At 47.8% G+C, this 12,863-nt stretch overlaps 2 protein-coding genes across 2 annotated transcripts; both read left to right on the forward strand.

Moving 5' to 3' along the window:
• Positions 1-2,192: 2,192 nt before the first annotated feature.
• On the forward strand, positions 2,193-6,039 carry LOC110160734 (olfactory receptor 4E1-like). Its single transcript, XM_020925414.1, has 2 exons — positions 2,193-3,102; positions 5,969-6,039. The coding sequence occupies exons 1-2, from the start codon at positions 2,193-2,195 to the stop codon at positions 6,037-6,039; spliced, it is 981 nt and encodes a 326-aa protein (XP_020781073.1).
• A 4,399-nt stretch (positions 6,040-10,438) lies between these two features.
• On the forward strand, positions 10,439-11,443 carry LOC110160743 (olfactory receptor 1-like). Its single transcript, XM_020925426.2, has one exon. It carries the CDS (start codon positions 10,439-10,441, stop codon positions 11,441-11,443), a length of 1,005 nt encoding a protein of 334 aa, XP_020781085.2.
• The last annotated feature ends 1,420 nt before the right edge of the window (positions 11,444-12,863 follow it).

Consider the following 12,863-nt stretch of genomic DNA (forward strand, 5'->3'; position numbering starts at 1 on the left):
GTTTTTCAGATTTTGCGGCTGATCTTTCAAACTCTTGTGAAGTTTATTCTTTTATTTATCGTCAGAATGGCCACGTTTACATGTTTTTAAATTCCGAATGACCTGGAAAAAACGATAAATCACCTTTGTTTCGTTCCGCTCAGAGTTTGACGAGTGTGAGTCACGTTTGCTGTTGTGTTTCAGTTTTGTCGTTTCCTGCTTCTGCTGTTTCCACCTGTTTCTGATCTGAGCAGAGTCTCTGTTTTCTTTTCTTTATTTCTACTTCTTCCAGTGAACTTATTAAAAGACACGACGAGGATGCGCCGAAGCACCTGCATGATTTTAAAAAAGAAGAAACGACAAACATGATCCAGGAACCAAACTCAATCAGATTTAAACTCAGAAGAAAACAAACACTTTGTTCAGAATCGTTCTCATTAAGAACTGAGTGTTTCCATGATCTTTTTAAAACAGAATTCATTTTTATTCAGAACTTCATTATTTTTATTTGTAATTTAAAGTCTCATGTTCAGAAAGAGTGAACCTGATCTGACCGTTTTATTTTCCACATGAGCCCAGATGAACTCGACTCGACTCTTCAGATCCACAACGATGTTAAAAGTCCGAGCTTCACTCTGTTTCTCCTGTGACACGAGTTCAGCTCAAGTGTCTGTCGTGACTCTGCAGATGTTCAGGTGAGTCAGATGCCCTCCCGCGAGCCGCTCCCTCACACAAATGTTCACGTCAAAACACATTTGACTTTTGGACAGAGACAAAAGTTGGTCTGAGGAGTTTGACTCAGACTCTGCAGACTCTGTTCACTGCAAAAGATTAAATGTTAAACGTTTCTTTCTCAAGTTAAATTTCATTTTGTTACAGTTTTTAGAAAAGTTGGTCCACATGTGTGTGTCAGATGCCCTCCCCGACCTCCCCGACCTCCCCGACCTCCCGTGTCTCTACAAACACGATCAGAAGTGTTGGATTCTTCAGATTTCACACGTCACTCAAATGTGATTTTGATTTAAAAACACACTTTTTTTTAATAACAATCAATTCTAACATTTGTGTTTGTCCTGAAAATACACACACACACACACACAAACACACACACGTTTAAACTTGTTTTATAATGTATTTTTTAGGGGTGGGACTTGATAACAGAAAAATGTTTGTAGTTAATTGTAGAATTTTATTAATCTCAATATTTGCAGTAAAATGAAGATTTATTTGATGTAAATGAATTTTTGTGTAGACGACTTCATCAAATAAAACACACAGACTCGTTTAAACTCCTTTAACGTCTGGAAAAAAGACATTTGATTTGATTTGATGTTGTTGGTGAAGCGACTCGTGTGTTGGAGTTTGGGCCGATGCTTCAGCTTCTGTCACGTGTTTCATTTAAATGGTGTCGTTTGGCTTCTGTGATGTGAAACTCATTTCTGCACAATTTAAACGGCGCCTTTTATTTCCATCCGGTCGTTTTCTGAAGAGAAACGTCCAGCAGAACCAGAACCAGAGTCTTTCTGCTCCTCTGTCCTGAGTCTGTGTGTAAAATCACAGACGTGGACGTGATGTCAGAACTCGTCCTAAACGTTTGACTTTGACTCGAGTGAAGTTCTGGACGTCCTCACAGCGTCTCTGATTCTTCTGGATCTTTTACACTCCATATAAACACTACTGTATTTACTGTATTTATTATATTTATTGTATTTATTATATTTATTATATTTATTGTATTTTATTGTATTTATTTGTATTTTATTATATTTATTATATTTATTGTATTTATTATATTTATTGTATTTATTTATTGTATTTATTATATTTATTGTATTTATTGTATTTATTGTATTTATTATATTTATATTTATTGTATTTATTGTATTTATTGTATTTATTATATTTATTATATTTATTGTATTTATTATATTTATTGTATTTATTATATTTATTATATTTATTGTATTTAAAGTATTTATATTTTATTGTATTTATATATTTATTGTTTTATTTATTGTATTTATTGTATTTATTGTATTTATTGTATTTATTATATTTATTGTATTTATTATATTTATTGTATTTATTATATTTATTATATTTATTATATTTATTGTATTTATTGTATTTATTATATTTATTATATTTATTGTATTTATTAAGTATTTATTATATTTATTATATTTGCGTGTTTTGCTTGGTTCTTCTGGACGATGGAGAACGCGTCGACGTTCATGTTTGAACTCTCGGGTTTAAACGATTCTCTCACAAACCGCGGCGTTTACTTCGGCGTGGCGCTCACGTCGTACGCCGTCACCGTCTTCTTCAACCTGAGCCTGGTGGTGACCATCGCGTGGGAGAAGACGCTGCATCAGCCCATGTACGTGTTCTTAGCAAACATCTGCATCAACGGCATCTGCGGCGCGTCCAGCTTCTACCCCAAGCTCCTGCAGGACCTTCTGAGCGACTCCAGGCACATGTCCTACACACACTGTCTGCTGCAGATGTGCGGCATCTACTGCTACGTCTTCTGCGAGTTCACCAGCCTCACCGTGATGGCGTTCGACCGCTACGTCGCCATCTGTCGCCCGCTGCAGTACCGCGGGCTCATGACGCGCGCCGCCGTCACTCGCCTCGTCGCTCTCACCTGGAGCTTCTCTCTGGTGGAGACCGCGGTCGGGGCCGTCCTCACCTCCCGCCTGCCGCTCTGCGGAAACCGTCTGCCCAAGTTCTTCTGCACAAACTGGGAGGTGGTGAAGCTGTCGTGCGTGGACACCACCGTCAACAACATCTACGGCTTCCTGCTGGTGGTGTCGCACCTGCTGCAGACGGCGCTCATCCTGGTGTCGTACGTGGGGCTGGTGAGGGCCGCGCTCAGGTCCCGCGCCGACCGCAGGAAGTTCGCGCAGACGTGTTTGCCCCACCTGGTGGCGCTGCTGATCTTCGCCTCGTCCATCTGCTTCGACTCCATGTTCTCGCGTTACGGCCGCGGCGTTCCCGGGATGCGCACGCTCAGTAACGCTCTCGCCGCGGAGTTTCTGGTCGTGCCCCCGCTCCTCAACCCCATCATCTACGGCATCAAGATGCAGCAGATCCGAGCTCCAATCATGCGGCACTTCAGACGAGAAACGAGAACCTGACTCCTGCTCCTGGTCCTGTAGGACTTCAGACTGGTCCAGAACTTCTCTTCAGTGTTTGAAATGAATGTTCCTGTAGATGTTCCTGTAGATGTTCCTGTAGATGTTCCTGTAGATGTTCCTGTAGATGTTCTTGTAGATGTTCCTGTAGATGTTCCTGTAGATGTTCTTGTAGATGTTCTTGTAGATGTTCCTGTAGATGTTCCTTGTAGATGTTCCTGTAGATGTTCCTGTAGATGTTCCTGTAGATGTTCTTGTAGATGTTCTTGTAGATGTTCCTGTAGATGTTCCTGTAGATGTTCTTGTAGATGTTCCTGTAGATGTTCAGATGTTCCTGTAGATGTTCCTGTAGATGTTCCTGTAGATGTTCTTGTAGATGTTCCTGTAGATGTTCCTGTAGATGTTCTTGTAGATGTTCCTGTAGATGTTCCTGTAGATGTTCCTGTAGATGTTCTTGTAGATGTTCTTGTAGATGTTCCTGTAGATGTTCCTGTAGATGTTCCTGTAGATGTTCCTGTAGATGTTCTTGTAGATGTTCCTGTAGATGTTCCTGTAGATGTTCTTGTAGATGTTCCTGTAGATGTTCCTGTAGATGTTCTTGTAGATGTTCCTGTAGATGTTCTTGTAGATGTTCCTGTAGATGTTCTGTAGATGTTCCTGTAGATGTTCTTGTAGATGTTCCTGTAGATGTTCTTGTAGATGTTCTTGTTCTGTAGATGTTCCTGTAGATTTCTTGTAGATGTTCTTGTAGATGTTCCTGTAGATGTTCCTGTAGATGTTCCTGTAGATGTTCTTGTAGATGTTCTTGTAGATGTTCTTGTAGATGTTCCTGTAGATGTTCTTGTAGATGTTCCTGTAGATGTTCTTGTAGATGTTCCTGTAGATGTTCCTGTAGATGTTCTTGTAGATGTTCCTGTAGATGTTCTTGTAGATGTTCTTGTAGATGTTCTTGTAGATGTTCTTGTAGATGTTCCTGTAGATGTTCCTGTAGATGTTCCTGTAGATGTTCTTGTAGATGTTCCTGTAGATGTTCTTGTAGATGTTCTTGTAGATGTTCCTGTAGATGTTCTTGTAGATGTTCCTGTAGATGTTCCTGTAGATGTTCCTGTAGATGTTCTTGTAGATGTTCCTGTAGATGTTCCTGTAGATGTTCCTGTAGATGTTCCTGTAGATGTTCCTGTAGATGTTCTTGTAGATGTTCTGTAGATGTTCTTGTAGATGTTCCTGTAGATGTTCCTGTAGATGTTCTTGTAGATGTTCCTGTAGATGTTCTTGTAGATGTTCTTGTAGATGTTCCTGTGAAATCAGCTCAATAAACTCCAACAACTCAAGCAACAAGTGAGAACTTCTGCACCTCTGTGTGACCAAACATCACATCACAAACATCACACTGTTCACACTGTGGACTGTTCACACTGTGGACTGTTCACACTGTGGACTGTTCACACTATTCTGCTCTACAAAGGTAAACGGGTTTAACTCTCCAGAGTGTGAAACAGAAACATCACTTCAGAGTTTCTGTTTTGTCCAGAAGAACTCACCAAACGACTCGCTGCTTTAACAAACAAAGATTTGTATGTGAAAAATATTCAGCTCAAATTTGACCTTTGACTTTCTTTGTCACTTCCTGTTCTGCTTTCGTGTCCGGAGCCTAAAATAAGTTTGAGTGCAAAGGCCAAAGGCTGAAGTTGAGTCCGAGCCTCTGGTCTTTGTGACTCGGTGCAGATTCTCCCTGAAGCGTCGAGTCGTGTCGCTCTGAACTCAGAGTTTTAGGTTTTAAAAATCAGACTTTGCTTTGGTCACGGCTCTGCACTTTGGAAAACCGTTTCAGGGATTTCATCGTGAAGCTGCTGAAACGGGTCACACAAGACACAACAGACGTTTCAGCTCATCAGTGTGAGACGTTTATTTCAGAGTCTTTATTGGACACAAAATTTAGAATAACAAACATGGACAGAACCAGAACAAATCCTGTGTTACTAGTTTCTTTTTTCAGACCCAGAGTTTGTTTTCATCCTGACAGTTTGTTCTGCTCCTGCTCCTCTTCCTCAGACTCTTCGTCTTCGTCTGGTGATGTTTCAGTGTCGTGTGGCTCAGTTGATGTAAACAGGTTTTGTCTGTGTCTTCGTCTCGGTGGAGTCAGGACGACGGCGCCACCTGCGGTCGAACTTCCTCAGGACATTAAACCAGGAGTGTGAAACGAACAAGACCCTCGTCCTGTTCGAGCGTCTGTGAACCGAAACAAACTCTTGGTCTGAAAAAAGAACCTAAGAACATAAATGATCAGAAGATCAAATGAAGATCACTGGATTAAACCTGGACTGGAACAGGACCAAAACACTGGGGTTTCAAAGTGAGTCTTAAAGATTTGTGGCGCTGGTTTTACTTGTTGTGGTGGCGGCGTTGGACCCGGAGCAGCGCGCAGCAGGCGCGGCGGATGTGGGTCAGGCGCAGGCCGAACATGAGCGGGTTGACGAGCGGCGGCGCGACGAAGATGTAGAGCGAGAGGACGACGCGCAGCGGGAAGGGCCACGCGCTCAGGTCCAGCCGAGTCTGAACGAGCACGAAGACGGCGCCGAACGCGAAGCTGAGCAGAGAGACGAGCTGAGGGACGCAGGTGCTCAGGGCCTTCCGCCGCGCCCGCCCCGAGCCGCCCGAGCCGCCCGAGCCGCCCGAGCCGCCGCCGCCCGAGCCGCCCGAGCACACGCGAAGGATGCGGACGTACGAGAAGATGAGGACGGCGAGGGGCAGCGCCACGGACACCACGGTGGCGCACAGGCCGTACACGTCCACCAGGTCGGAGCCGCCGCACGCCAGTTTGGCCACCAGGTAGTTGTGGCAGTAGAGGGAGTCCAGAGACGAGCCGCAGAAGGTCAGACTGAGGCTCAGGGACACGGTGAGAGAAACGCGCACGAGGCAGTAGAGCCACACGAGCAGAACCAGAGCCAGAACCCTGCAGCCGCTCATGTAGGCGCCGTACTGCAGCGGGAAGCAGATGGCCACGTAGCGGTCGTACGCCATCAGACACAGGTTGCAGTACTCCACGTTGACGTAGGTGTAGAGGCTGAAGATCTGGAGGAAGCAGCAGGACGCGGGGACGGCGTGGCGGTCGGCGAGCAGCTGGAGGAGCAGGACGGGGAAGAGGCCCGCGCTGCCGTGGAGCTCGTTGGCGAACAGACTGAGGAGCAGCAGGTGCATGGGCGCGTGCAGCGAGCGCTTCAGGCCGATCAGCGCCACGAGGAGCGAGTTCACCGCCACCGCGGCCGCGAAGACGAGCAGAGCGACGACGAAGCACGGGTACCTCCACGGGCCGAGCCACACGTAGGCGCGCAGGACGAAGAACGAAGACGACGAGTTCATGACGGAGACACAGACACACACACGATAATCACTCCATCCACAATACAAATACTGATCCTCTGCACGTTTATTTGACCAACGACGAAATGATTCTTGGTGATTTTTCTGTCTGAAGCTGTGAAGGTTTAAACTCGAAGCAGCTGCACTTGTGTTTCATTTAGTGTTTTGAACCATTTGTAGAGTTAGAATCGTTTCTTTTGGTTTCTTCTTCTGGTTTAAATCGGCTCGGGGGTTTGTGAGGGTGATGTCAGACTGAAGCAGAAACACAAAGATCCTTAAGTTTGTTTAAATATAAAACATAGAATCACAGATTTAAATGTTCACTGCAAAAAAGTTTGACCAAAATGTCAAATCTAAACACTTAAATCTGTCAGAAAATGACTTTAAACTCATGAAATGATGTGTTCATGCAGCGAGATGGTTTTACTGGACAAGTTCTCTGAAAATAAACGACCTCTAGACGAGAGGGACTCAGGCTTTTGGTTTTGTGAGTCGATCAAAAATCTGAAAACAAAACAAAAACCTGATAAAAGTTTTAAAATCTCAGCCACATCGGAGAAACGTGCAGAGTGAAAAACTGAAAACAACAAGGATCAAACCAGGACTAAAACCAGGACTAGACCACGACTGAAACAGGACTAAACCAGGACTATACCAGGATCAAACTAGGACTAGACCAGGATGAGACCCAGACTGAAACAGGACTAAACCAGGACTAGACCAGGACTAGACCAGGACTGAACCAGGACTGAACCAGAACAAACCAGAAATGTGACAGAAAATGTCAGAAACCAGGACTAAACCAGGTCAAAACTCGAGCTGGGTCTCGGTCTTATCTAGGACTAAACAAACCCAGATCTAAACCAGGACTAAACCGGGTCTGAACTCCAGCCCACCGAGGAAAATCACACGAGTCTGTGCAGAAACTCACGAGCAAAATGTGATACTCAACAGACAGGTGCAGTGACAGGTGCAGTGACAGGTGCAGTGACAGGTGACAGGTGCAGGTGACAGGTGCGGTGACAGGTGCAGTGAGATCAGATTTGAGGTTGGAGTCAGTTCTTTCAAACAAAAATCATTCAGTCATTTCAAAAACAGACGTAAAACAGAGCAAACATCAGGACTAAACCGGAACTAAACCAGGACTAAACCAGGACTAAATCAGGACTAAACCAGGTCTAGAAGAGGACTAGACCAGGACCAGACCAGGACCAGACCAGGACAGGACCAGAGTGTTTTTAGAGGTTTTCAGTGACAGAGTCAAACTGTGAAAATCCAGAATCCCACCACAACATTTATACCCCACCTCAGCCAATCAGAGTGCAGCACCGAGCACAGCGACCAATCACAGCACAGCACCAGCCAGAGCAGCCAATCACAGCACAAGACTGGCCAGAGCACATTCACACTAACGAACCACGCACACTCAGAGGTCAGAGGTCAGGACCGGGACTAAACCAGGACTAAACCAGGACTGAACCAGGACTAAACCAGGACTAAACCAGGACTGACCCAGGACTGAACCAGGACTAAACCAGGACTAAACCAGGACTAAACCAGGACTGAACCAGGTCTAAACCAGGACTTAAACCAGGTCTAAACCAGGACTAACCAGGACTAAACCAGGACTAAACCAGGACTAAACCAGGACTAAACCAGGACTGAACCAGGACTAAACCAGGTCTAAACCAGGATTAAACCAGGACTAAACCAGGACTAAACCAGGACTAAACCAGGCCTAAACCAGGACTAACCAGGACTAAACCAGGACTAGGACTAAACCAGGCCTAAACCAGGACTAAACCAGGACTAAACCAGGACTAAACCAGGCCTAAAACCAGGACTAAACCAGGACTAAACCAGGTCTAAACCAGGACTAAACCAGGACTAAACCAGGTCTGAGCAGAGACTCTGTAGAAAAGTGCTTTGTCATGTTTCCAACACAACTTTAAGTCCCGCCCCCAAATGAAACATTTTTTAGGGAGTCGAGTCCAGAGCAGCTCCTCAGTCTGAGGTCTGAGGTCTGAGGTCTGAGGTCTGAGGTCTGAGGTCTGAGGGTCTGAGGGTCTGAGGTCTGAGGTCTGAGGTCTGAGGTCTGAGGTCTGAGGGTCTGAGGTCTGAGGGTCTGAGGTCTGAGGTCTGAGGTCTGAGGTCTGAGGTCTGAGGTCTGAGGTCTGAGGTCTGAGGTCTGAGGTCTGAGGTCTGAGGTCTGAGGTCTGAGGTCTGAGGGTCTGAGGTCTGAGGGTCTGAGGGTCTGAGGTCTGAGGTCTGAGGTCTGAGGTCTGAGGGTCTGAGGTCTGAGGTCTGAGGTCTGAGGGTCTGAGGTCTGAGGTCTGAGGTCTGAGGTCTGAGGTCTGAGGGTCTGAGGTCTGAGGTCTGAGGTCTGAGGTCTGAGGGTCTGAGGTCTGAGGTCTGAGGTCTGAGGGTCTGAGGTCTGAGGGTCTGAGGTCTGAGGTCTGAGGTCTGAGGTCTCAGGTTCAGGTTCACGTCTTCCTTCAGCTCGTGGCTCTTCTCACACGTCGCCTCATTTCTGTCGTTTCATTTGTGTTAAAAGTTTCACGTTTTGTTTTGTTTTGTCAGAGTTTGAGCTTCATGTTTACCTGCCCGAGAAAAGTGTGAACGTGTGTGTGTGTGTGTGTGTGTGTGTGTGAACGTGTGTGTGTGAACGTGTGTGTGTGTGTGTGAACGTGTGTGTGTGAACGTGTGTGTGTGTGTGTGTGTGAACGTGTGTGTGTGAACGTGTGTGTGTGTGAACGTGTGTGTGTGAACGTGTGTGTGTGAACGTGTGTGTGTGAACGTGTGTGTGTCTCAGAGTCTGGAGCAGCTGCACAGTTTGATCGATTTAAATTTAGTTTCTAATATTTGGGCTCCTTCACGTTTGGACAGATTTGTGCGTTTGGTTTGTGGCTCGTGTTTGTGGCTCCTGCGTTTGTGGCTCGTGTGTTGAAATGAGCCTGAACGGAGACGAGAGTTTTAAAAATGCTCGACTTTAGGACTCGTCCGGAGTTTGTGTTTTCAAAATGTGTCAATGTCAGAATCAAACCAGAACTAAACCAGGACTAAACCAGGACTAAACCAGAACTAACCAGACTAAACCAGAACTAACCAGGACTAAACCAGAACTAAAGGACTAAACCAGACTAAACCAGGACTAAACCAGAACTAAACCAGAACTAAACCAGGACTAAACCAGAACTAAACCAGGACTAAACCAGAACTAAACCAGGACTAAACCAGGACTAAACCAGGTCTAAACTGTCCCTCCACTGCTCCAGTCACTTGAGCAGATCTTTGACTCTGGTGGTTCTGAAGTTTTATTTGCTCCTCGTTTCTGAAACTGAAACAAACTTTAAATCTGAGTTTGTTTTTACGTCTGTGACTCTTTCAAAAGTGTTTGACAGAATCACTGCACTTGAACAATTTTATATGTTTAATCTGCAAATGTTTCACTGCCTCATGTTTCTGTTCCATGTTCTGCTCATGTGGATGTTCTGCTCATGTGGATGTTCTGCTCATGTGGATGTTCTGCTCATGTGGATGTTCTGCTCATGTGGATGTTCTGCTCATGTGGATGTTCTGCTCATGTGGATGTTCTGCTCATGTGGATGTTCTGCTCATGTGGATGTTCTGCTGGTGCCTCTGGGACGAGTCGTCACTGCAAACAACAATGTTTTTAACTGACTCCTCCTGAAATACTGAATAAAAACAAAATAAATAAACCAGGTCTGAACCAGGACTGAGGGAAGTCTAAACCTGGTCTAAACCCGGTCTAAACCCGGTCTAAACCCGGTCTAAACCCGGTCTAAAGTCGGTCTAAACCCGGTCTAAAGGTCTAAACCCGGTCTAAACCCGGTCTAAACCCGGTCTAAAGTCGGTCTAAAGTCGGTGTGGGCTGCAGTGTGATGATGTGGTGACAGTCGGTGATGTGTTCGTCTCGTGCTCCTAAACTCTCTCGCTCTAAGATGTCGTCGGTGAACGTGTCGTCGGTGAACGTGTCGTCGGTGAACGTGTCGTCGGCGAACGTGTCGTCGGTGAACGCGTCGTCGTGGTCGTGGTCGTCTCTGACCCTGACGGGGTTCTGGGACCCGGGGCCCCTCAGGTCCCTGTGGTTCCTGCTGCTCCTGCTGTTCTACCTGCTGCTCCTGGGCTCAAACCTTCTGGTCATCGCGGCGATCGTCCTGGACCGGACTCTTCATCAGCCCATGTACGTGCTCCTCGCCAGCCTCCTCGTCAACCAGCTCTGCGGGAGCGGCGCCATCTTCCCCTTCCTGCTGCACCACCTGCTGCGGCGCGAGCACGTGGTCTCGCACGCCGCCTGCTTCGCTCAGGTCTTCTTCCTCTTCTTCTACGGGAACGTTCAGATCCTGACTCTGGCCGCCATGTCGTACGACCGCTACGTGGCGATCTGCCGCCCCCTGCAGTACCACGCGCGCATGTCGCCTCGGCGGACGCGCCGGCTCCTCCTCCTCGTGTGGCTCCTCCCCCTGCTGGAGGTGGGCTTCATGGTGTCTCTGAGCGCCCCCTTGAGGCTGTGCGGGACTCACGTCTCTAAAGTTTACTGTGATAATTACTCGGTGGTGAAGCTGGCGTGCGGAGACACCACCCTGAACAACGTCTACGGGCTCCTCTACACCTGCCTCATGCTCCTGTCGGTGCCCGCGCTCATCCTCTACTCGTACGTGCGCATCATCAGGGTTTGCGTGAGCAGCAGCAGCGCCCGCCGCAAGGCCCTGGGCACCTGCGCGCCGCACCTGGCGTCCCTGTTGAACCTGTCGCTGGCGTGTTTCTGCGAGCTGCTCATGACGCGCTTCGACGTGAGCGACGTCCCCAAGTCCGTCCGAGTCTTTCTGTCCCTGTTCTTCCTCACGTGTCCCCCGCTCTTCGACCCGCTCGTCTACGGACTCTCCCTCCGCAGGGTGCGCCGCAGCTGCCAGGCGCTGCTCCTGTCAGACACACGCTCAGCCTGACAGGCGCTGCTCCTGTCAGACAGACACTCAGCCTGACAGGCGCTGCTCCTGTCAGACACACGCTCAACTTGACAGGCGCTGCTCCTGTCAGACACACGCTCAGCCTGACAGGGGCTGCTCCTGTCAGACACACGCTCAGCATGACAGGTGCTGCTCCTGTCAGACACACGCTCAGCCTGACAGGCGCTGCTCCTGTCAGACAGACACTCAGCCTGACAGGGCTGCTCCTGTCAGACACACGCTCAGCATGACAGGTGCTGCTCCTGTCAGACACACGCTCAGCCTGACAGGCGCTGCTCCTGTCAGACAGGTGCTCAGGTGACTCTGAGCCTCCAGAGTGAAACTGCACAAACGTACGACAGGAAATGACGAGTGTGGAAAGTGTTTGTGTTTGTTTGTTTGTGTTTGTGTGTCGAGTCAGATCTGTGAGAGTTTGAGGCGTTTGTTTCTGTTTCTGTTTCAGTCTGAACACACTTCACACATGTGTGCAAAGCCACGAGTTTAATAAAGAAACTTCAACTGTTTCATCTGACGCCTTCATGTCTCTACACACACTGACCACGCCCCCTACACACACTGACCACGCCCCCTACACACACACACACACACACACACACTGACCACGCCCCTACACACACACACACACACACACACACACACACACTGACCACGCCCCATACACACACTGACCACGCCCCCTACACACACACACACACACACACACTGACCAGGCCCCATACACACACTGACCACGCCCCTACACACACACACACACACACACACTGACCACGCCCCCTACACACACACACACACACACACTGACCACGCCCCCTACACACACTGACCACGCCCCCTACACACACGGGGGTCGCTGTAACTATAAAGCGCTGCAGGACACACTGACTTGTCGTGTGGCTCCGCGCGGCGACAGGTGCAGGACGACGGGCAGGAGCAGGAGCTGAGCATCACCATGGCAACGGTGCTGCAGGCGGAGACCATGGCGTTGTATGTGAGCGACTCTCAGGCCCCGTTCACACTAGTGTGTATGTGAGTGGTTGGTTCACACTAGTGTGTATGAGTCCAGATGTGAGGGGGACTGTGTGAAATCTCTGATCCTCTGATGTGTGTCTGTCACCACAAAACACTAAGACACACAATATGTGTCCATTCACATAAACGTGTGTCTGTGTGCACCACCTGCACACGTATAATGTGTGAAAAGTTTCACATGAACCAACAACATGACAGAAACACAGAACAGACTGAACATCAGCAGAACATCCCTCTGTCACACAGAGAGAACACCCCTCTGACACAGAGAGAACACCCCTCTGTCACAGAGAGAACACCCCTCTGACACAGAGAGAACACCCCTCTGTCACACAGAGAGAACACCCCTCTGACACAGAGAGAACACCCT

Source organism: Boleophthalmus pectinirostris, unplaced genomic scaffold (genome assembly GCF_026225935.1).
Source record: "Boleophthalmus pectinirostris isolate CB_2022bp ecotype Guang Dong unplaced genomic scaffold, ASM2622593v1 HiC_scaffold_2824, whole genome shotgun sequence".
Classification (NCBI taxonomy): domain Eukaryota; kingdom Metazoa; phylum Chordata; class Actinopteri; order Gobiiformes; family Gobiidae; genus Boleophthalmus; species Boleophthalmus pectinirostris.

Bases quoted from the DNA above. Each gene is read 5' to 3' on its own strand.
- LOC110160734 (XM_020925414.1), top strand. From the start codon at position 2,193: ATGGAGAACGCGTCGACGTTCATGTTTGAACTCTCGGGTTTAAACGAT. The intron at 3,103-5,968 runs GAGAAACGAGAA...AGTAGAGGGAGT, and splicing joins AATCATGCGGCACTTCAGAC to CCAGAGACGAGCCGCAGAAG.
- LOC110160743 (XM_020925426.2), top strand. From the start codon at position 10,439: ATGTCGTCGGTGAACGTGTCGTCGGTGAACGTGTCGTCGGTGAACGTG.